Raw genomic sequence first — 20,543 nt, 5'->3', positions numbered from 1 at the left:
TCATGGTTTTCTGTTGCCTTTCCTTGAACGCCATGTGGTGTTTGCTTCGTACCATAAACTGGCCATTTCAGCGGGGAGGCGCCCCCCTCAGCATCGCCACCTACCTTGTGCTCTTCCCCCCTTCAGACTTGACACCCACTCTTGGCGCTCGCCCGGGGCCTCTGGGTGACACCTCTTCCAGGGAGCACCCCGTGCCCTTCCCGCCTGACCTCCCTTCAAGCCACTCCGGGGGCCACAGCCTTGCCTTGTCACTAAATAAAGTGCAGAGATTTCCTGGAACCCCTGGCAGCAGTCCGTAAGAAGGTACCCACAGCCAGTTGAGAGATGATCCACAAAAGTGACTGGAAGATTGGGCGCGGAGGGCCTGCCGTATGTCGGGGAGTCTCTTAGTTTCTTAACAAAGTGCCTTTTTCTGAGGAATCTTGAGGAGAAACTGTCAGTGTCCTCGGGTCCCCGTTCAGCACTGGCAAGTGGTGGAGGGCGAACGTGAGCCCAGCCGTGGCTGCCGCTTCTGCAGCCCCGGCCGCAGCTGCCCCCGATGGCCGCCACCACCCAGGCCCGCTTTGGTGCGCCTGGCGGCACGTGCGAGGTGAGGTCAGGAGCCCGGCCCCCTCCTGTGGTGTGAGCAGAGCAGTGAGCGTGCTCCAGCTTCCCCGCCAGGACCAGCCCTGCCTTGTAAAGGTCGTTTCTGTCTTAGTGGCTCTTCAAGTTCAAGAGGAAATAAACTGAGTAGAGCTGGCCTTTCTCCAGGCAAGTGTCAACCCCCGGGGCCCCTGCGCCTGTGGGGGACGAAGTGGGATCAGTGGGTGAGCAGCTCTGTGGGCACGGCAGGGCTGAGTGGATGCTGGGCTAAAACAGTGCAGGAGGAGCTGGTGACTTCAGTTTTCTCCTTTCAGCGTTTAGAGGGTGTGTGGCCGTACTTGCCTGGCGTCACCTGCGTGGAGGGATGGCCCCTCCCCCGGGGGAGTCCCCTGGGCTGCGTGCCTGGCGGAGGCTCCTCCTTCGGAGGGGACAGCGGTGCTGCAGGACGTGGTGGATGTCAGCGTCCCCTGAAGGCGCCTCACCCAGCGGGCTGTCGATTTCTTGTGCTCTGGTTGAGGACAGCAACGTCGATGGGAAAGTAAACAGGCGGAATGGGCTTTGTTACCCAGGAGAAGGACCGTCGCGGGGACAGGTGTGGATCGAAGGCGTGGAGGGCGCTGCTGGCGAAGGTCTGCACGTTGGGACCCTCAGCGCCAGCGTTGCTGATTGGGCTCTCGGGCGACTCGGGGGGACGGGGTGAGCTTGGGCCGTTTCACCTTTACCACTGGCCGAGTTCACAGGCGCCGTTGGAACTCGCCCACCTGTCCCACCCCTGCGGCCTGGTCCTGCCCTTTGACCTCCTGCCCTTGCTTGGGCCGGGCGGTGCTCAGCTCCGTGCCCCCCCGGCTTGGCTGTCCTTCTAAGGCAGCCATGCTCCTTCCCTTCCCTCCAGCTTCCTGCATCCACTGTACCGTGTTTTATTCTTCTCTTGAGCTGGACGGTGAATTCCTTGAGCACAGGAGGTGTGATCTTGTAAAAAATCTTTTTGTCTTGTTTTTATATCCAGCTAAGCCCAACGCTGGATCCACAGGGCGCTCAGGAGAGCAAAGGCCTGAGCCCCAGCACGTCAGCCTGCCCTCGCCCGGCTCCTGGGCGCTCGCCGGGCCCTGCTCCTGCGAGGAGATCGAGGACATGCAGGGTGGAGTTCGCTTGCTTTGCTCACCTGTAGAGCTTGATTCTTGGTGATCCTTCCGTATCTAAAGGGCTGCGTTTGAGCTTGAGGTTCGGTTCCGTGCCCCTGGGAGGAGGTGGCTGTGAAGTCCACCGACGGAGGGCCCTCCACGGGCGCGTGCGTGGCAGCGTCACCCCACCCCGCCTGCGTGTGGGGGCCACCTCCAGGCGTCCTCAGGGCTGCTTCCACCACGTGCTCCCAGCCGCGGGGCCCTCCCTGGTCTCTCGGGGCGATGCAGTGGTGGAAGGTCCTGACCTGGGGTCGTGACGGGGACCCCACCTGGAGCTGGGCCATCAGAAGTCACAGACGTGCCCCGCGGTGGGACCTACTGTGTGTCCCTGCCCCCACTCGCCCCCCCTCGGGCACCTCTTGTTGGCACCGAGCGCCGTGGTCAAGGCCCTTTGCGTCCGCGTCCCCCCCACGGGGAAGGGGCTGCTGTGCTGCCTTACGCTTACGCAGCTGGAGCTGCGGGCTCTGGGGCACCGTGTCCAGGTGCTGCTCTCGCTGCCACGTCCCCTTGCGTGTCCCTCCTGTGGGTTGTCCGTGCCTCGTGGGTGTGGAAGTCCAGGCCTCCAGAGGGACAGGTCTCTGAGGGCTGGGCCTGGAGCCGACGTGTCCTCGCTGCCCGGTCTGCTGCCTTCTCGTCAACACCACGCCTGGCCAGGGGTAAAGGCAGACGCTTCTGGAGGCCCCAGACCGCCCGCCTCTTGTTTTTTGACCCACCTGCCTCGGAGCGCAGACCGCGTTCTGGCTCAGCGTTTGGTACTTGAGGCTCAGTACCTAGTACTGGTGGCTCCGCGCTTGGTCCCTGAGGTGGACTGCTTAGTGCTGGGTGCCCAAGGTATAGTGCGCAGGACTCGAGGCTCAGTATTCAGTGGCGCTGCCTGGACCGGGCCCTGGAGCGTCTCTCCGGGGCTGTTTTAAGCATGTGTTCAGCCAGGTTACCCTGCTACGGGGCTTCTCTGGGTGTTTGAAGCTTGTTTGCTTTTTCACATCCCGACCTCGTCTGTCCCGGACCTCTTTGCACCCCTCGGGACCCCTCAGTGAGGTGCACGTGAATGCCCCCGGCGTGCCCCTTCCTCTCCCTTGGTGGAGGTGGTTGACCCCGGCCTGCACCCCGTGCTCCTGACCCCCTGGGGGTGGGGGTGGGTCTGCCTTGAGGCGTTTGCCATCCTTGACCCAGGGAGGGAGACGGGGGGTCTGGAAGGACAGAGATGGGTGTGCTGCGGGGGCAGCCCGACCCTCAGCATCATCGGCCACGTGGAGTTCTGTGACCCTGGGACGGCCACTTGCCTGCCACCCCCAGCTGAAGCAGGAGGGGGAGTCGGGTGGGAAATGGGCAAGAGCACCGGGCCTGCTGTTTTGTGGGCTCTTCCTCACCTCCCTCGTGCCCACGCAGCCTGGCTTCAGAACCACCCTGGGCAGATCCATGGACGTCGCTGCCACAGGGGGCCTGGAGGCTGTGGCGTCTGTTCAGACCAGAAACAGGAGGATCCCTGGGCTCCGGATGTGAGAGGGTGGGGCGCAGTGTGAGGGGACAGTGCACTGGCTGGCGCTCGTCTCGTTGGTGAGGGGTCCTGTGTCAGCAGTGCCCGGGGCCAGCCAGGCTGCTACGAGCTTCTGTGCCGTTAGCTCCACTTGGCGGGGCGGGGAGGGGACCGACCGCCAGTGGGCGGAGGCCTTTCCGGACCTTACACCAGGCAGAGCGCAGTGACAGGCAGCCCGTAGTAAATAGTTCTGCCTTTTCAGGCCACAGAATCTCTGTCACACGAAAGCAGCCGTAGATGCCACGTGAGGAGCGGGTCAGGCCGCGTTCCAGCCAAACTGTGTTTCCAGAGCAGGCGGCGGACGGTTTGCCGAGCGCGGTGTAGAAGGTCCCTCTCCCTGGGTCCTGTCCCGTCTGCGGGCCATGTTCCGGACCCGCATCCTCAGGGATGCTGTGGGGCTTAGTGAGATGGTGCACGTGAGAGGTCAGAAGGTCACCTCCGCTGCAGGGGGCGTCTGCGCCACCTGAGCGAAGGGTCACTTTAGTTACCCGTCCACCGTCCTCCCCCTGGGTTGTGCTGAGAGCCGGAGCTCGAGGGTCCAGGGCAGCTGCTCTGCAGGATCTGAGGGGCCGACTTGCCCTCTGCTCCCTGCCGTGTCTGCGTCCTGAGTCCTGGGGGCCCCCTGGGGTGGGCTGAGGGCATCCTGCTGTGAGCCTGGCACCCAGCACTGGGCTGCTCCCGCCGGCCTCGCTTGGGCTCCCCACCCCGGAATTTGGAGTCAGCCCCACCCACCCGTGCGGTTACAGGTTGGTAACGGATCAGCAGAATTGGATTATTCATTATGGCTGGGCTTGAATTGAAATTGCAAAGGGTAATTTTCCTCCTCACATTTCAAGGTCAGATGAGAGTATTAACTGTGGCCTCTGTTTATCTGGGAATGCAGATTGAATTTGGCGATTCGCATTGATGAGATGTTGGGAGTTGGGCGGAGGAGAGGTGACAGGGAGGCCCGCTGCAGCCCCCAGGCTGCCCCTCGCCGTTCCTTTGATTGGTAATTACTTCATCCTTTGCCTTTTTCATTCTCTGGTTTTGTTTCCACTGTTTAGATTTTTTATTTTTTTCTGAGAAATGTGTCATGACACCTGGAGGCATTTAGGATTGGAATTAGATGCTGTACGTGAAGACGGCTGTGTGCCAGCGCCGGGCCTGGGCATCCGGGGTGACGGGCGAGGCTCACGGCTCCTCTCCTAGGGGGCCCCTCCTGAGTCTGAGCAGGACCCAGAATGGAGGGGCTGCCCACCTCCTGTCTCCCTGGTCCCCTTCCTTCTCCGCACACATGCCGAAGCTACCCCTTGACCAGACTGACGGAGCCCAGGGTCCCACTGCTACGCCCAAGACCTGCTCTCAGCCGTTGGTCCAGGTTGGCCGTGCGGTGAGAGGGTGCCCACGCGTGTAGTCGGGGCTCTGGTCTGAATAAGAGCCCGGCTTGCGTCCATCGGCTGTGTGTGCCCCGTCCGGGGATAGGGATGTGGTAGCAGTACCCTTCCCACTCGGGTTGTGTGGGCACTCAGCGGGACCCGGGGGTGCACGAGCATGCTGGGCACCACGGAGCTCCCCGCTCCTGATCTCTGCTTTCTTCTCTAGTCCCGTGTGAAGCTTCTGAAAAGGAAACGGTGGCACGGATCTCAACCAGCTCTTTTCAAGGCGGTCTCTCCCTGGACGCGGCTTCTCTACTTAGCTGGGTGCAGACGGCGGGTCATCCCGCTGCACCCCGTTAAGGCAGCAGCACGGGGGCTTCACCCGTGTGCACACTTGGCATGTGCTGTGCGCTCTGCACGTGCCTTGTGAGTGTCCCCGCCACCCTGTTAGGCAGATGGCAGTGGCTTCCCTTCATTGCTGAGGAAATGGAGGTTCAGAGAGTTTTCTGAAGCACCTGACCTCCGACGCTGAGGGACTCGTGCCCGGCTCTGGTGAATCTCTGTCCTGGGGAATCAGGGCTGCAGTTGCTAGTTTCCCTCCAGGAGCAGCGGTGGGTTTCCGCTCCTGTGATTGCACTGCCCCCGGGACACACCCAGGCTCTGCGTGGCAGGAACCTCTCTGGGCAGGGGCGTGGGGGTGGGAGCGGCGTGGCTCCGCGCCGACCCCCGCCGTCTGGGAGAGTATTTCCGAAACCAGTACCTGGCTCCGCCTGACCGTCCGCCCTGCCCTGCTGAGCTGCCGCGTGGCTCCTGGCCAGGCCCGTGGACACGGCGGGCGTGGCTCCCTGCAGCTGAGTGAAGCTGGGTCTGGCCTTGGCCTGGGCTGTCCTTCAAATGCAGGAGGCTGTGGAGTGGTTAAAGGGGAGTCTTGGGACGGGTGAGGTTTGTGTGTTCGGTCAGGAGGGGTGACGGGTGAGCAGGCGGCGGTGGGGGCCCGTGAGGAGGGGCGGCCTGGACCAGGTCTGGGGGTGCAGATGCGGGGAGCCTGTGCTCAGCGTGTGTGGGGCTGTCAGGTCTGCGGAGCCCTGGTGGAAGGGAAGGGGGGGCTGTCGAGGGTGAGTCCGGGGCTCAGCATGCACGGCTGTCAGTGGTGACGCCCTTGGGGGCAGGAGCAGACCCCCGGAGGTCGGGGGCAGCATCCAGCCCTCCCTCCCTGGTGGGGTCCTGTCCTTCCCTCCGTGTGGAGCCCACTGCCGGGTTCCTTCAGGCCCACCTGTTCCCTGTGCTGATCTGGGTGGGTTCTCGTCGTCTCGAGACCCCATTCGGATACTGACCCTTGCTGGTCTGTATCTGCAGCAGCTCCCTTAGAGGGTCTTTGCTCCAGAAGTGCTTCTGTGTTGGTGGTGGCCCTGCCCGTCCTTGGCCTGTGGCCCACGCCCACCCTGGCCCCTCTTGTCTTTCCCGCAAGTGCGTCCTGCAAAGCGCCGGGATGAGGCACGGCTGGGCGAGCACGCGGGTCCCGGCTGCGGGCACCCTTGCTGCCGTTTCGGTGTCGTGCAGCTTCCCGGGCAGCCTTCAGGACCGGAACGTGGTGGACCCACCAGAGGACCCGTGGGCTTCGTGCGGGATCGCGCGTGGGGCCTCTGCTCCCGCTGCTGGCAGCACGACCCCGCTTCCTTAGAAAACCACCAGGGCCTGTGCTCAGGGTGCTGGCGGAGAGAATTTTGGGAACCGAAGCCTTGATTGGAGGAAACTGGAGGTGCGGGTACGAGAGCGGCCACGTGGCCCCTCCTCTGCCGGTCGGCGTGTGGTCTGCTGCTTTGCGGTGTCCCTCCATCCACTGTTCATCCGCCAGGCCATGGCTTCCGGAAGTGAGCCCCGAGTCTTAGCAGTGAGGAAACCTGCGTTGCGTGGGCACCCCCAGCGGTGCAGCGCCCCTGCCGGTTCCCTCCCGAAGAGCAGGCCGGCCTGTAGCGGAAGCCCTTCTGGCTGGAGGCCGGCCTCTCTCCAAGCAGCCCTTCCCACCCTCGGGTAGCTCTGAGAGCTGGCCACCTGGAGGCCAGCTGTGCATCCTGTGCCCTCTGTGCCCCTGCCCTGTCCTTCACAGCCAGCGAGTCCCGAGCGTCCTCACCGTGCCCTTGGACGGCCTGGCACACACGGCGCTGCACCCCAGGGCTCCGTCTGGCTGGGTCTCATCCCTGCCGGTTTCTCCCCGCTTCGCCTGCTGCCACAGGCCGTCTTGGCAGTCCTGCCCATCGAGCTGGTGGTGACCCTGCTCTCAGCTGAAACCCTGACCTCCGTTCGGTACGTGCTGCAGCCCAGTCATGTCCCGAGTCCCGCGCGTGTGCCGGCCGCAGCCCCGTGTCGTGTCAGATCGGCCAGCCCTTGCCTGCCCTGTTCTGCTGTGCCTTGTCCTTTCCACGACCCTCCCTTTCACTCTCTCCACAGGCAGGCGTGGAGGATTTTCAGCTTCTGAGGCTCCCCTGAGGAGCTGCCCTCCCCCTCCGGGTGGCTCTGGGGCCGGCCTGTGAGCCCTCACGCCCCAGACACACACACACAGTGAGTCACCTACGTGGTGGTGGCTTGGCTTGTCCCGCCTGGTGGCCGGGGCACACGGGGCACAGAACTGGAGAGACTGGAGGTCGGGCACCGTGTCCTGGTCGGGGCGGAGGGGCCTCGACTCAGTGGCAGCCCCCGAGGCCTGGTCACCCGTCTGTGGGACGGGGGTGCTTGGAGAGCACGTGTGTGGTGGGTTTGAGCTCTGCTCCTCGGAGCCCCAGCGTAAGGGAGCTTAGGGGCTTTGCAGGAGTGTGAATTAAATTCTGTTAATATCATCCTAGTTTGCTGCTGAAGTGTAGCCACCAGGGATCAGTGTGCACGTACAGTCATGTTCACAGCTTAACCCGCAGGGCCCCGGGCGGGTGACCGCGTGCCCTCGGGGAGGTACTCTGGGCAGTCGTCGGAAGTAAAGGTCTTGCCTAGCGCCATGTGTCCGCGTGAACGTCTCGGCCACATGTCGCCGACTGCAGGTCTGCTTGCCTCAGAGCTGTTCTTGGTTTGAACGTGGGCCCGGCTACGGCTACCGGGTGTTTCCGCCCTCCATGCTGACCTTCCAGGCCAGGCTGGGTGCCAGGCCCCTGGCCCACAGCAGCTTGGAGCGAGAGCTCCGCACAGCGGGGCGGTCCTTCCTGGGGTCGGTTGCCCCGCCCCGTCCGCGTGCTTCCTAGAGGAGCTGGCCAGCCCTCTGGGCCTCCTGCCCCGCAGGCGAGTGTCCTGGCACGGCCCTTGGCACCGGGATGCTGCGGTGGCGGCTGGAGGTGCGGTGCGAGGCCAGGGCAGAACCGCGCTGAGCGAGAGAAGGTCGTTCAGGTGTTGCCTGCAGCTTCACAGCGTGCGTGTCCTTTCATCCTTCCTTGAAAGTAGATATCCTTAGGCTGGGGGTTTTCTGATGAAGACGACATTACAGTGGGCTGCAGCGGCCCGTCACAGTGCAGAGAGGGGTTCTCAAGAGCTCAGGCCTTACTTCCTTCCGCAGACGCCAGCTCAGAAAGGTCCTGATGGACGAACGCCCTCTCCCCTGAGAACTGAGGGCTTCATTTTGAACTCCCAGAGGTTCACGGAAATGCCACTGACTTCAGGGTTCAACGTCAGCACGGAACCAGAGGTTTAGTTTTTTATGGGTTTTCTCCTCTTTACTTCACAAGGAAGGCCGCGATTGAACTAGAGGGCGTTCCGCAGGGAAGAGGCGGCCATGTGGTGCTGGCGCTCTGGGTCGGGCCTCCGTGGCTCGGGGACCCACAGGCCTCTGTTCGCAGAGCGGTGGCCGACGGGCCTGCGGCCCAGGCTGCAGGAGGCCCTCTCTGGAGAGGCTGAAGTTGTGCTCTCACCCCCCGGCACACGAGGACAGGGGAGGGCCGCCCGTTGGCAGGTGTTGTGAGAAACCCCTTTGGGGCACTTCGGGGGGAGTTATTGGAAACGTCAGAAAACGGCACTCCTGTACAAGACCAGGCCCTGTTTGTGCCAGTTCGTCCACCCCTTGTCCCCCGAGGCCCGGCCGTTCACGGTCCCTCCTCTCCCGCCCACCGGGACGTCCCCACCCTGCGGGGTCGCTCCCTCGAGCACACCCTGTGCTCTTGCCTGCTCCGCCGAGAACCTGTAGACCCAAGCCAGCGCCTCCTGGGCCGCCCCCTCCACCCGCGTTGTTCTGAGAGGTCCTGTCTCTGCTCTCCGTCTTTTCCCCTCCCGCTCTCTCCTGCCCTCTCCATGCGGCCCTTCCCGGTTGCTCTTCCTCCCCTTTCTGTCTGTGCCCTCTGACCCCTCCTGGCCCCTGGCGCACACCCAGCGGCTTCAGACCCCGTCGTGCTGCCCTCTGGGGCGGTGCGGTGCCCTCTCACGTAAACAGAGCCTCTGCCCTGCTCTGCTGTAGACTCTGGGTCCTTCCCTGCTTTCCCTCCGTCCCGAGCTGATCACGTATTTGCCGCTTCTTGTCCGTCTTCTGCCCGTGGCAGTCCTGCACTCCAGCCTCCCTTTCCCAGCTCTGCTTTGCCAGCTGGTGCCCTTTGCGGCCCGCGCGGAGGGGCGCTGCCGGCAGAGCCGCAAGGCCGCGGGGAGGGAGGCCTGTGCTCACTGCTTCTCCCAGAAGGGGGTTCCTGCCGCTCCCTTTCCTGCCCGTGGCGCGGGGCAGCCCTTCCCCTCCCGGCACCACCCACTCCGGCTGGTGCAGGCCCGACGGCAGTGGTGCCCCTGCAGAGGCGTGGGTCCCAGTGCTCTCGGTCTCCAGATGGAGCGATTCCAGGGGACCCCAGCTTCTCCCTGAAGCTATCCGGGCGCCTCTTTCTCCTCTTTCACTTACCAGTGAGCCGCGCCCTGGGTTAAGCCTCTGCTGCACAGAACGCACAGCGTCTTCCCGAGACCCGCACCGTTGAGAACGAGAGCCTGGGGGCTGGGGCCCGTGGTGCCGCTTGACCCCTGCTGTCTCTCCGGGGCTGGGCCAGTTTGTCACCGGGGCTCAGGAGAGTCAGAGCCAGGCTGCGGCGGCCCAAGCAGCGCTCTGTGGGCAGTGCCAGCAGCACCGCCTCCTGTAAGTTGCCCAGGTTGGTTATTTAGGTCTAGTCCAGCTTTAAAAAAAACTGAGTACTGATGGAACGTTAGGCCTCATGGCAGGCCTTGGAACTCGGGGTGACACGGGGCTGGCGAGCCTGAGGGTGGAGCGCCTCCACGGGAGACCCCAGGAGACCCCGGCCCGGGCCGAGCGCCACTCGGGCCAGCCTGCCGGGGGCTGCCCTCCCAGGGCTGCTTGCTGGTGCCTGGGGTTGTGTGTCCTCTGCTGCACTGCTTCCCGTCTTGGTTTCCTGAAGAGCAGGTCGCACGGGGAAGGACAGGTGGTTTTTCTAAGCGGGCAGGAGCTTTGCCCGCCTGGGCCCCGAAAGGCTCGGTCGTCATCTGTGGGTGCTGCTGGACGTGTGACTGGCACTGTGTCCTGCACTTGACATACTTGTTCTTGCGACATCTTGGGCCTGGTCTGGGGCCTCAGGCCCACCCGCGTTTTAGGGACCCACACAGTGAGCTGGCGGTGACAGGCTAGGTGCAGGTGAGGTGGCCCTGGGCCAGGCCCCAGGAGTCAGGGTCTCCAGCTCTCTGCAGGTGGACAGCAGTTACCCTGTGGCCTTCATACCTGCCCTCGGGGGGGAGGCCTCCAGACCTCTGTGTGGGGACGTCGTGCTCCCGAAACCCTGGGTCTTGGGGTTTGTCAGTTCCCACCAGGGCTGTGCCCAGAAAGCCTGTGCTCAGAGCAGCCCCGCCCCCTGCAAGCTGGCCTCGGCAGCTTGGACACGGGAGCCCGAGTTCCTCTAATTAAATCACACGGCGGAGCAGTGATTCAAAACGCTGTGCCCTTGCCCACCTGAAGTCAGTGATTCCAGAGTTGATTTCACAGTCCTTGATTATTAAATTGGCGTATGAATAGTTTTAAATTGAACTAGAACTCAAAGTGGCCTCTTTAAATGTCTGTTTCAATGAATACTTGTACTTGTTTTGTTTTACTTTATTTTACATCTTTGGTTACGAAGCACGTAGAAGTGGTAGGTGCCCTCGGCCAGCTGTGCAGGGGGACTCGCTCTTAGAGGAAGGCTTTCCGCGGTGGCTGCGAGGGGCGAGGTGCGGGGCCCCGGGTGAGAACGCTGCTCCGGCTCTGAGACCAGGCGTTCCCTGAGTCTCTTACAAAGTCCCGTAAACGCGTGTTCCACGTTTACTCTCAAATTGTAGTTAGCTCTTCAAAGAATTATACTAAATTACGATGAAAAGTAACCCCATACTCACTCAGATGTGAAATGGAAGAAATTAGCACAGCGGAGACCACCTCCAAAGAAAGCATTGTCTGCCATCCCTGTGGATTAAGGCTTTCTTGAAATCGTGTAATCAAAGCAAAGAAAGAAAAAATTGGACGCCAAGAATGATACAAGATGCAGGTGGTGTTGTCTCTAGCGCCCCTCAGCTCCAACTTTTATATTTTCGAAGGCATTTCGTTGTCACTGGGCGTCACCCCAGCTAAATGTTACAAATAGCACCTTGTAATATAATCCTGGTAAGATCTCAGAAGAAAAATACAGAAGCAGAATATTAAAGGTTTGTCTTGGAAAGAGGTTTCCTCTGCTTGAAAGAAGAGCATGGACACAGCACCGTCGGCCCATGCTTCACGGTTCACCCGCCCACCCGCCGGTGGGGTTAGCGCCTCCTTTTCCTGGGGCGTCCTCCCTCCCGGGAACTCTCCTGATCACCGTCCCCTCAAAAAGCCGGGGAGGTGTCTGCGTGTGGGCACCTCCCGTGTAGGTGGGACAGGATGGGGGTTCCTGAAGCCTGTGTGGGAACAGGCAGGGCAGAGGACGGTCCCTACAGGGTGTGAAGGACTGATGGAGTTTTGAGGGAAAGAGCGGCAAAGACCAAACTCTGAAGGTGCCCTGCCAGGAAGTTGGCATGTGAGCCCATGGGTGCCCATCCGATCTGCAGTCTGAGGGGCGGCTTGGTGGCACCGGAGGCTGCCCAGGCGAGAGGCTGTCACGGTAACTGGAGAACAACGTCAAGTGTGTGAACTGAGGCAGGGCGCTGGCCGCGTGGAGGGAAGCGCGTGCCCCGGGGTCTGCCCCCTGCTGTCGGAGCTCTGCGGGGGGCTCGACTCTGCAGGATGTCTGTGGAAGGGGCCCGCCCTGGGCTGGTACTTGACGCCCCCGCGCCGCACGGAGCTGCGCATCTGTGGCTGACTGCGGTCCGGGTGGGCAGCGCCTGCCCTGGTGATTCAGCTCCTTCAGAGGCGCCCTCCCGAACGAAGCCCGCGTTGCTGGCGTTTTCCCCATTGTGTGTGGAGTTGAGCTTCCCTCCCCCGCACCTTCCGTGTTCTGGGATCACCCTGGGCGACTCTTTGAAATCCAGAAGCTCCTGAAAGGCTTTAAGTAGCTATTCAGAAGTGAGGAAGTGACAGCGGGCTGGTTGCACGTGCGGCTCTATGTTGGGACCTGAGTGACGTGGGCCGCGCTGGGCCTGGGGGCCGTCACTGGGTGCTGTCCTGGGGGCCAGGCCTCATCACTCTGCCCTTTTGCCTCTTGCAGTGCCCGGGGGCTGGAGAAGGCCAGGCTGCAGCTCCAGGAGGAGGTCCGCCAGCTCAGCAGCCAGCTGCTGGAGGAGAGGAAGAAGCGGGAGATGCACGAGGCCCTGGCCCGGCGGCTGCAGAAGCGCGTCCTGCTGCTGACGAAGGTACGGGGTGCCTGCGCGGGGGCCTGCCTTCCGGGCCAGCAGCTCCCAGCCCGCCCCTGCCGTGTCCACGCTTAGTCTTCTCTCCAGGCCCCCACGTTTGCCAGGGTCTCTACCAAGTGCAGTGCACCCAGAGCCACCAGTGCTCTGTGTCCCCACTTCTTGATCAGTTAGACACGCACAGCGCTGCCTGTGAGTCACGGCTCACATCAGACTGAGCTCTCCCCTCACCAAAGGGGAGAGCATCTTGGCGATTTAGCCAGCCTGTGCGTTTTTACCCTGGATTGCTCTGAAATGCAGACCCTGGGATTCCCTGCTGGGCCTCTCCTCCTTGTGAAGGGCAGAGCCCGGGGCCTTCACGCACTGACCTGGGGTATCGGGATGTCAGCCCCGACCCCCTGTGTCTCACGGTGGGGTCAGCCCTCCCTCCGGCCTGGTGGGCAGGTGCAGCCTTTCCCTCCTTCGGAGCCCAGGGAGCGCAGGGTAGACTGCAGTGGGAAACTGTCACCTGTGTGCAGGTGCGCCAGGCGGGATGCGTTCCTGCTCCCAGCTCTGTCTGGGCGGCCGGGTTTTTGCTAACGGTGCTGAGCCCGAGGGGCTCTGACGTCTGGCTTGATACGCACAGCTCGCTGGAGCATGAATTACGATTTTTTTGTGAGAGAGCATTATTTAAAATGTTGCCTTGGATGCTGAAATTTCAGAAGACAAGGAAGGAAAAAGCCAGAAACTGTCCCCAGATGTTCTCTAGGCGAGGGTTGGGGTTGTCCAGATGCTGGCGGACTCCTCCCACCTGCCCTCAGGCTGATAGTGAGCGGCCAGGCGGGCGCGCTGACCTGGCGGGCTGGGGGCAGGGGCGTCCCCCTGGGAAGTTCCAGGAGTCACGTCTGACAACTGTTTGCCTGTTCTTGATTGTTTGATAAAAACCTGGGACCTCCTGGTCATGAAGCTTTTAGGAGGCAGGTCACATTCCGGCTGCTGAAAGCTCACCGTGTCCCGACCTCTCCAGCACGTCCCCTGCCATGTGTGTCACGTCACTCAAGCTTCCTGGGGTCAGGCTTGGCCGACCTCGACGCCAGCCTTGCCGGTGGCCCCACAGGGGAGACGCCTGGCGAGTTTGCGAGCTGTCCTCGTGCGGGGCCCGTCGGTCTTGTCCGTGTCGTCCACGTCCAGTGCCCGTGCCGCCCAGCGAGTGTCCTTGTGGGCTGGGTTGGCGGCCTGGCGGCTCTGCTTCACCAGGGTCGCACCGGTTCACTGGTACAGGTCCCGCTGGTGTACCGGGCGGCCCCTCAGCGGGGGCATATCTCCAGCGCCGCGGGCGCCGCGGCCTCGGGATCCATCGGCACCTCCGTGATCGTGCGCTGTGCCTGGCTTCCTCCTCGGGCAGTTTCTGGCCTTGAAGGTCACTGCTCTGGGCTCCCGAGGCAGGAAATTTCCACTCCTCTCTTCCCCCTGCTCAGCAGGTTGGAAGCTGATGGCGCTGTTTGGTCTAATTCGGTCCTGGCCCTGGCCCGCTGCGCTGACAGGCGTAGCTCTGAGAGAGAGGTGGGGGGCGGTATCGATCGCCCGGCACTGACAGATGACTTACACCAACTGTGGCTCGGAGGCACGTTTGCCGTGGGTTGGTGGCCGGGTCAGGCGCGCGGGGCCCACCTTGCCAGCCGCATGATTAAGCTGTTCGTCGGGCCGGTCTGCAGAGGGCGGCCAGGCTGCCGCTTTCTGGTTGGAGCCGAGCACGTCCGGCCCCCCACCCCGCCCCGCCCTCGGTGGCCCCGTGGGCTCGCACGGCGGCTCCCGCGTGGTCTGCGTGCTTCCCGCTCGAGGCACCTCCAGGGCGGCAGCTGTCGGGTCTCAAGGGTGCTCTGGTTGCTGATCTTCCTGTCTTCCTTGGGAGACACTCCCACCCCTCTGGGAGCCCCCGGACCAGCTCCCTGGGGTAGAGCGTGGCGAGTGCAGTGACCCGCCCTCCGCTGCGGCACTGGGCCAGGTGCGCCGACAGGGCTCTCCTGCGCCCCATCGAGGGCTCTATTTGCGTGTTTGACATTTCAGAGTACAGTGCTTGGAATGTGTGATTTTATTTTGAGACCTTATTAAGCATCTCTAGTCTAAGGGCTTAATTGTTACTGATAGCTAAGAGTGTAATTACCTTGGTAAAATACCATGACTATTTTAAGCAATTGAAAATTGGCTTCCAGAACTGGGTGAACACAAACCATTTTCCTATTTGAAATGAGCTATTTCCAGCGTGCCCCTAATATTCCACAATATGGCTACAGAATTGTATTTATAGACTCTAAGCAGTGAAAGCTAATTTATAGCATGAATTTTTTCAAAAAATGAAAGTAAAAGCCCCCCTTCCCCCTCTTTCCTACACCCCCCCGACCCCCATTTCCTAGTGGAGCAGCCTTCGGAGGAGGACACCTGTCATTGGTGTCTTACCTCCAGGGTCACGGTCTGGCAGTGATGTCGTCCCCCCGCCCCCGTGGGACCCCCGCTGTTGCTGCTTAAGAAACAAATACGTGGGCAGAAGGTGAGCTTTTGGGAAATTGAGGCAGGAAGCACATGGGGATGTCCCAGAAGAGGCCAGAGCTCCTCTTGCCTTGTGTCCAGAAGAGGCTGTCCTGGAGGAAGGCTCCCGGGAGCAAGTCTCCCTGGGCCGGGGGAGCAGTCGTCGCTCAGGGGTCCGTCGACTGCCGGGACTCCCTCCCTGCCCAGGATCGTCGTTACGCCCAGGAGGCTGCCCTCAAGTGTCCTGGTCCTTTTCTGACGGAGGGGCTTTGGTTGGCTGTTGGGATTTGTGCTGTTTACCTTGTGTAAACCTACCTCTTTACGTTCCTCGTGTTCGCTGGACAGCTTTGAGAAATCACCTGTGGTTTGGCAGGGCTGTGTGATGGTGAGTCTCGTCCAGCTGCCGGCCAAGCCGCAGTGGGGTCAGCAGCTCAGCAGCGGGGAGGCCCAGGCTTGGGCCAAGGGTGGCGGGTCCCTGTGGTTCTCTGCTGAGGCCCAGTGCCTTCCAGAGCTGCGGGCGCCGACCCATGAGACGAGGAGAGTAGCCTGTTCGCTCTGAGGTTCTCCATTCCTTCCCGAGCTCAAGCAGCTCAGCCCTGCAGGGATGCGGGCAGTTCCTGCTTTGTACGTGGAGAAGTTGGGGTGTGCGTTAGGTCAGAAGGAGTGGGGAGACTCCTGGGTTAAAGTCAACCTTCACATCCTTGAATTCTGTCCTGGACAGCAGGTGATGAGTTTTCTGGAGGGAATATAGGCAGGTGGTAGGCTCTGTGTCCCTGGTGAGGGCAGGCTCGGCGGTGGCCCCGCTTCTGTGGGCACGTCGAGGTGTGGAATGCTGCTCGCAGAGCCTGTCCCCACAGTGCCTGTCCCGGGGTGCACCCCCACCCCCAGTTGTGGGAGAGTCCCGGCCCCTCGGGTCTGGCTCTGGTTTGACTCACTGGTGGGCACGGAGGTACCAGCTCGTTGTGTGAGACCCTGGAGCCTCGTGAGGTGCGGGCCTCCACGTCCTCTCTGTGAAGGGCCCGCTCCCGCCTGGCCCTCCCGGTTCGGGGGTTTTAGAGGGCTGTTTCCGCCCTGAGCCGGTAGGAGTCTTGGTTGGAGACGCCTGAGGCAGACGTCCTCTCCTGGGCCCTCCTCACTCCTCCCCGTGCCTGGGGATGGCAGCGGCGGCCGCCTGCGTGCGGCCCAGCTGTCGGCTCTGCTGCCTTGATGGCGGCTCCTGTGGCTCGTGGTGGACTGACCTTTGGAGGCGAGGAACTCTTCTCTTCGCTCTGATTTACTGTCTTGCCTTTTACATTTGGGTGTCACCTGCACCTGGAGTTGGTTTCAGGTGTGAGTGAAGCAGGTGACAAGGTGATTTTCCCCATTGATAGTGCCATTGGTCCAGCACCGCTTCTGGAAAGACCCCTCTGTTCCCTGGGTGTGGTCTCGTTGCCTTAAGTGTCAGTCAGTGACCGCCGATGGGCAGCTCAGCCTCTGCGTCCTCCGTTCTGCCCATTGGTTCCGTCTGTCTTTCTGCCAGCACCACCCTGTCTCCACTGATGCAGCTTTATTGTGCTTTGATGTCTGGTAGTGAACGTCCAGGTTGATGATTGTTCTGTAAGTTTCTCGGGCTCCTTCTGGTCCTTTGCATGTCCTTATACATTTCAGAATAAATTTGTCTGTTTACACACAAAAAAATCTCCTGCAACATGGTTGGATTACAATGAATAAACTAGTTTGGGGAGAAATGACACCTGAACATTATTTCGTTTTCTGAACCAGAGCATTATAATTCTTCCGCTTCTTTGGATCTTCTTTAACTTCTCTCAGCAGCATTTGGTAGTTTTAGGGCAGGCGTCTTGCACGCTGTTAGATGCCCCCCAAGTGTTTTCTGTGTCGATGTAGCTGTAATGGTGTCTCACGGACTTTGCCTTCTCTGTGTTGGTGCCGGGTTGTGGAAGTGCAGCTACGCGTCTGTACCTAATAGTCCTGCTAAATCCCCTAGCGTGAGAGCAGGTCTCCCCGCGGACGAGCCTGGCTGCCTGCGGGTGCTTGGCTCACGCAGACCTCAGGAAGCTTCAGCAATTCACCGCTAAGGGCCACGTGTGCCGTTTGTTTTCTGTAGATACTCTTTATTGGATTAATGAAATCCGCATCTGCTTGTAGTTTTCTAAGAGTTTCTCTCATAAATGCCTACCCATGAATTTTGATGTGGGTTATTTTTATTATTCTGTTGAAAATATTTTCTCACATTCTTTCTGGATTTGTAAAGGCCGACCTTCAGGCAAGGTTTACATGTTCTAAGCTCATAATGTAGGCGGATGGGAAGGCTGGAAAGGAATCGAAAGAAAGAACCCAAACTCATTCACTCACTTTGTCCTTCACTTTGTCGTTGCACAGATTCTCATGGGGCGTCTGTTCTAGGCACCGCTTAGGCGGCAGTAGGGTGGGCAGGGCTCTGAGCTCCTGGGGTCTCCCTGAGGTTGAGAGGGAACAAACAAACAGAGAAGAGGAAGCCGGAGAAGCCAGGGAACAGCGCCCAGTGAAGGAGGAGACTGCTAGAGCCTGGTGGGTGGGTTAGTTTTATGTTCTTTAGAACACAATTTTAGATGCACAGGAAGTTGTGACGATGGTAGAAAGGGGGGCCCCGTGCATCTTCCACCAGCTTCCTGGGTGGTAGCATCCTAGGTGATTCTGGTGCAGCATCAGGACCACAACTCACGTTCCTGCAGTGTGTGCGTCTGTCCGGTTACCCCCGTGCAGATTTGTGCAAGCACCGCTCATTCGAGATGCAGGATTGACCTCCACCCGTGAAGGCCTCCTTGGGCTGCCCCCGAAAGCCACCCTGGCCCCCTGCCCTCACCCCAGTCTGTTCTCCGTCTCTGGAAATTTTCGCAAGAACATTGTGTAAATAGAATCATACAGTATGTGACATTTTAGAATGTTCATGTTTTAAATTTAATAACTTTTATTTTTTAGAGTAGTTTAGGTTTACAAAAAAATCAAGCAGAAAATAGAGAGTTCCCACGTCTCTCTTCCCCCGCCCCACAATCCCCTACCGCTGACATTCCTGCATCAGTGTGTGGTCCGTTGTTCCAACTGCTACACGAACTAAAGTCCACAGTTTACATTAGGGGTCACTCTCTGTGCTGGATTCTCTGTGGGTTTTGACAAATGGTTAGTGTCGTGTGTCCCGCATCACAGCATCACACAGGGCACTTCACGGCCCTCACGGTCCTCTGTGTGCATCTGGGCACCCCTCCCTCCTTCCTCGCCACGGCGACCCCCGATCCGTCGTTTCACGTTTTCCAGAAGGCCGTGTAGTTGGAGTCCCACGGTGTGTAGCCTTTTCAGACTGGCTCCTGTCACTCAGTACTATGCGTTTCAGGTGCCTCTATGTCCTTTCTTGGCTTGAGAGCTCCCTTCTTTTTATCCTCTGATGAAATCCATTCTCTGGATGTGTCGCTGTTATTACCCGTCACCTACTGGAGGACACCCTGGTTGCCTTTTTGAATAAAGCCGCTGTTACCATCCATGTGCATGTTTTTGTGTGGACGTAAGTTTTCACCTTAAATACCTGAATCGTAGAAAGAGTGTGTTTAGCTTTGAATGCTTTTCATACCAGCACATCCTGCAGTAAGTCGTTGGCCTCTATTTTGTGAAGCTTTTCACACACCGTATTTTCTTTCCTTTTTGTGGAAGCTCGTTGAGGCGGGGGTATTTCCGTTTTACTGATGAGACACAGAGAGCAGGCGGTGATGCTAAACCTGGAACCTGGGTAGGCGGGCCCTGGCTCTTCTGCCACGGCCTCCTGCTGGTGTCACCCTGGCCGCCAGGCCTCCCTCCCAGGAGCATCTCAGTAGTGGCTGCTGGCACTTTTACTGTCTCAGCGTTTTGTTTTCATTACACCTCCGAGCATAACTGGGGGGCTCCTAGAACCCCTGGGGGCCTGGCTGTGGCGTGCTGGGGCCCCCGTCTGCTTTCCTGTGGCTGGTGAGTGAGGCATGCGGCAGTGGGGACCAGGGCAGTGCGGCGGGGCGTGGAGGGTGCTCTGTGGCACGAGCACATCTGATACGCGTTGCCCCGGCTCCCTGGGAGTCACCAGGGTCGCTGCAGTGTGGGCACCCCCTCAGCAGCACCTGTCCTGTTGTCCCCACGTCCTCCACGGTGGGAACCTGCGTGCTGCCACCGCTGGGCCTGAGCGTGGGCATGTGGCTGAGGCCGCCGTGTCCTCATCGAGGCCCCTTACCTTGGAGAAAAGCAAATGATGTTTGTTTCTCTTGCAAAAGAACATAAATGCCACCAGCTGCTTTGGCTCACTCATGTTCATCCTCTTCCCACATCCTTCCTTAGAGTCGAGCTTCCTAATCTTATTAGAAGGATTTCTCTCGTGTGCCTCCTTTTTAATGCTGAAAATTCTTGGTTTGGGTAGCACGGAAGGAAACGCTTAAGCAGCTCAGAACCTGCTCTGTCTTCTGAGAAACGGAATCCTTTGTGTGCTGTGGCTTGGTCTTTGCCACCCCCCGAGGCGGGGAGCACGGGCACCGTGGGCCCCCCTTCCATCTCAGCACATTTGCGGCTCCAAGCGCAGCTGGGATGCTGGGGCTGGTAGGGGTGGAGGGGGTCAGGTGCTGGATTCTTCCCCTTTTGTTTTTCATCGTGACCTGACAGCAGCCCCCGCGCGTGGCTTATTCTGCATGTTGACATTGGCATCACGCGTGGATGGTGAGAGGCTACTGTCTCTCGACCGTGTGTTTGTTTGAAAACCTTCCTGTTGGGGCCACGGAGGTGGGCGGCGTGCATCTGGCTTGTGTAGGTTTGGCGCCTTCAGGGCCGGGCAGGTTCTCGGCCTTTCCCGTCCGTGGGAATCTCGGCCGGCCCTGGTGGGTTCAGGCAGCTGTGGAAGTCCCAGCACCACGGCATCTGAGAAGGAAAGCCCTGGAGCCGAGGCTGAGCGGCCACGTCTCAGGCCTGACCGTGACCAGGTGTGGGCCGTCCCTCCTGGGGCCTCGGCCATCAGCGCTCCCCCGTCTCTGTCCGGGCGCCGGCCCGTCCTCTCCCTCCAGCCTGCTCTGGGAAGGGGGGCTCCAGGCAAACTTGAGAGACCTCCCGCCAGGTCCCCTGGCGCTCTGGGCTTGGAAGTCACGGGCTTCGCAGCCGGGCCTTGGCGACTTCTCAGTAAGCCAAGAGGAGTGGTGGTCAGACGGGTGACGTTGGGGAACGCGCGGGGGTGTGGGCAGGGGCTGAGTGTGTGTCATCGTCTCCCCACCATCCCCGCGAGAGTGGTTACATCGCCTGCAGAGTGGCTGACCCAGGCTCCAGTCCCGCTGGGACCCTACGCTGGCCTTTCGGGAGGAGCCCTGAAAGATCTTGAGGGCACAAGTCGTTAGCGTGCGTATGAATTACGGGGCATCTCGGGAAGGGGCCGAGTTGGGGGTTAGTTCTGGGCAGTCCCTGAGCTCCTGCCTGTCTGACCAGCACCCGGGTGATGGCCTTGCTGCCAGTCTGTGGACAGCATCACATAGCAGAGCCCAGTCCATTCCAGAGATGGGGTAATGGGGACCTGGGACGGAGCAGTCCCAGGATTTTCCACGGCTAAGACATTGGGGGCAAAATGTGTTTGAGCCATGAAGTGGCTGGTACAGATGGCAGATCAGC

General features: G+C 60.6%; 1 protein-coding gene across 2 annotated transcripts in view; it reads left to right on the top strand.

The window, feature by feature from the left end:
• The window catches only part of MAD1L1 (mitotic arrest deficient 1 like 1), a 319,426-nt gene that overhangs the window by 137,666 nt on the left and 161,217 nt on the right, over positions 1-20,543 (top strand). Inside the window, exon 11 of one of the 2 annotated variants that reach the window (XM_030849542.3) lies at positions 12,260-12,404. In XM_030849542.3, the coding sequence (XP_030705402.1) occupies positions 12,260-12,404 (145 nt within the window). Of the gene's footprint in view, positions 1-12,259; positions 12,405-20,543 lie in introns of those variants that run through there. The other variant, XM_060285821.1, reaches the window with a different exon arrangement.

Source organism: Globicephala melas, chromosome 15, assembly GCF_963455315.2.
Source record: "Globicephala melas chromosome 15, mGloMel1.2, whole genome shotgun sequence".
Taxonomy (NCBI): domain Eukaryota; kingdom Metazoa; phylum Chordata; class Mammalia; order Artiodactyla; family Delphinidae; genus Globicephala; species Globicephala melas.
The sequence above is the reverse complement of the archived record's forward strand: the minus strand, read 5'-3'. Positions and strand labels throughout refer to the sequence as shown.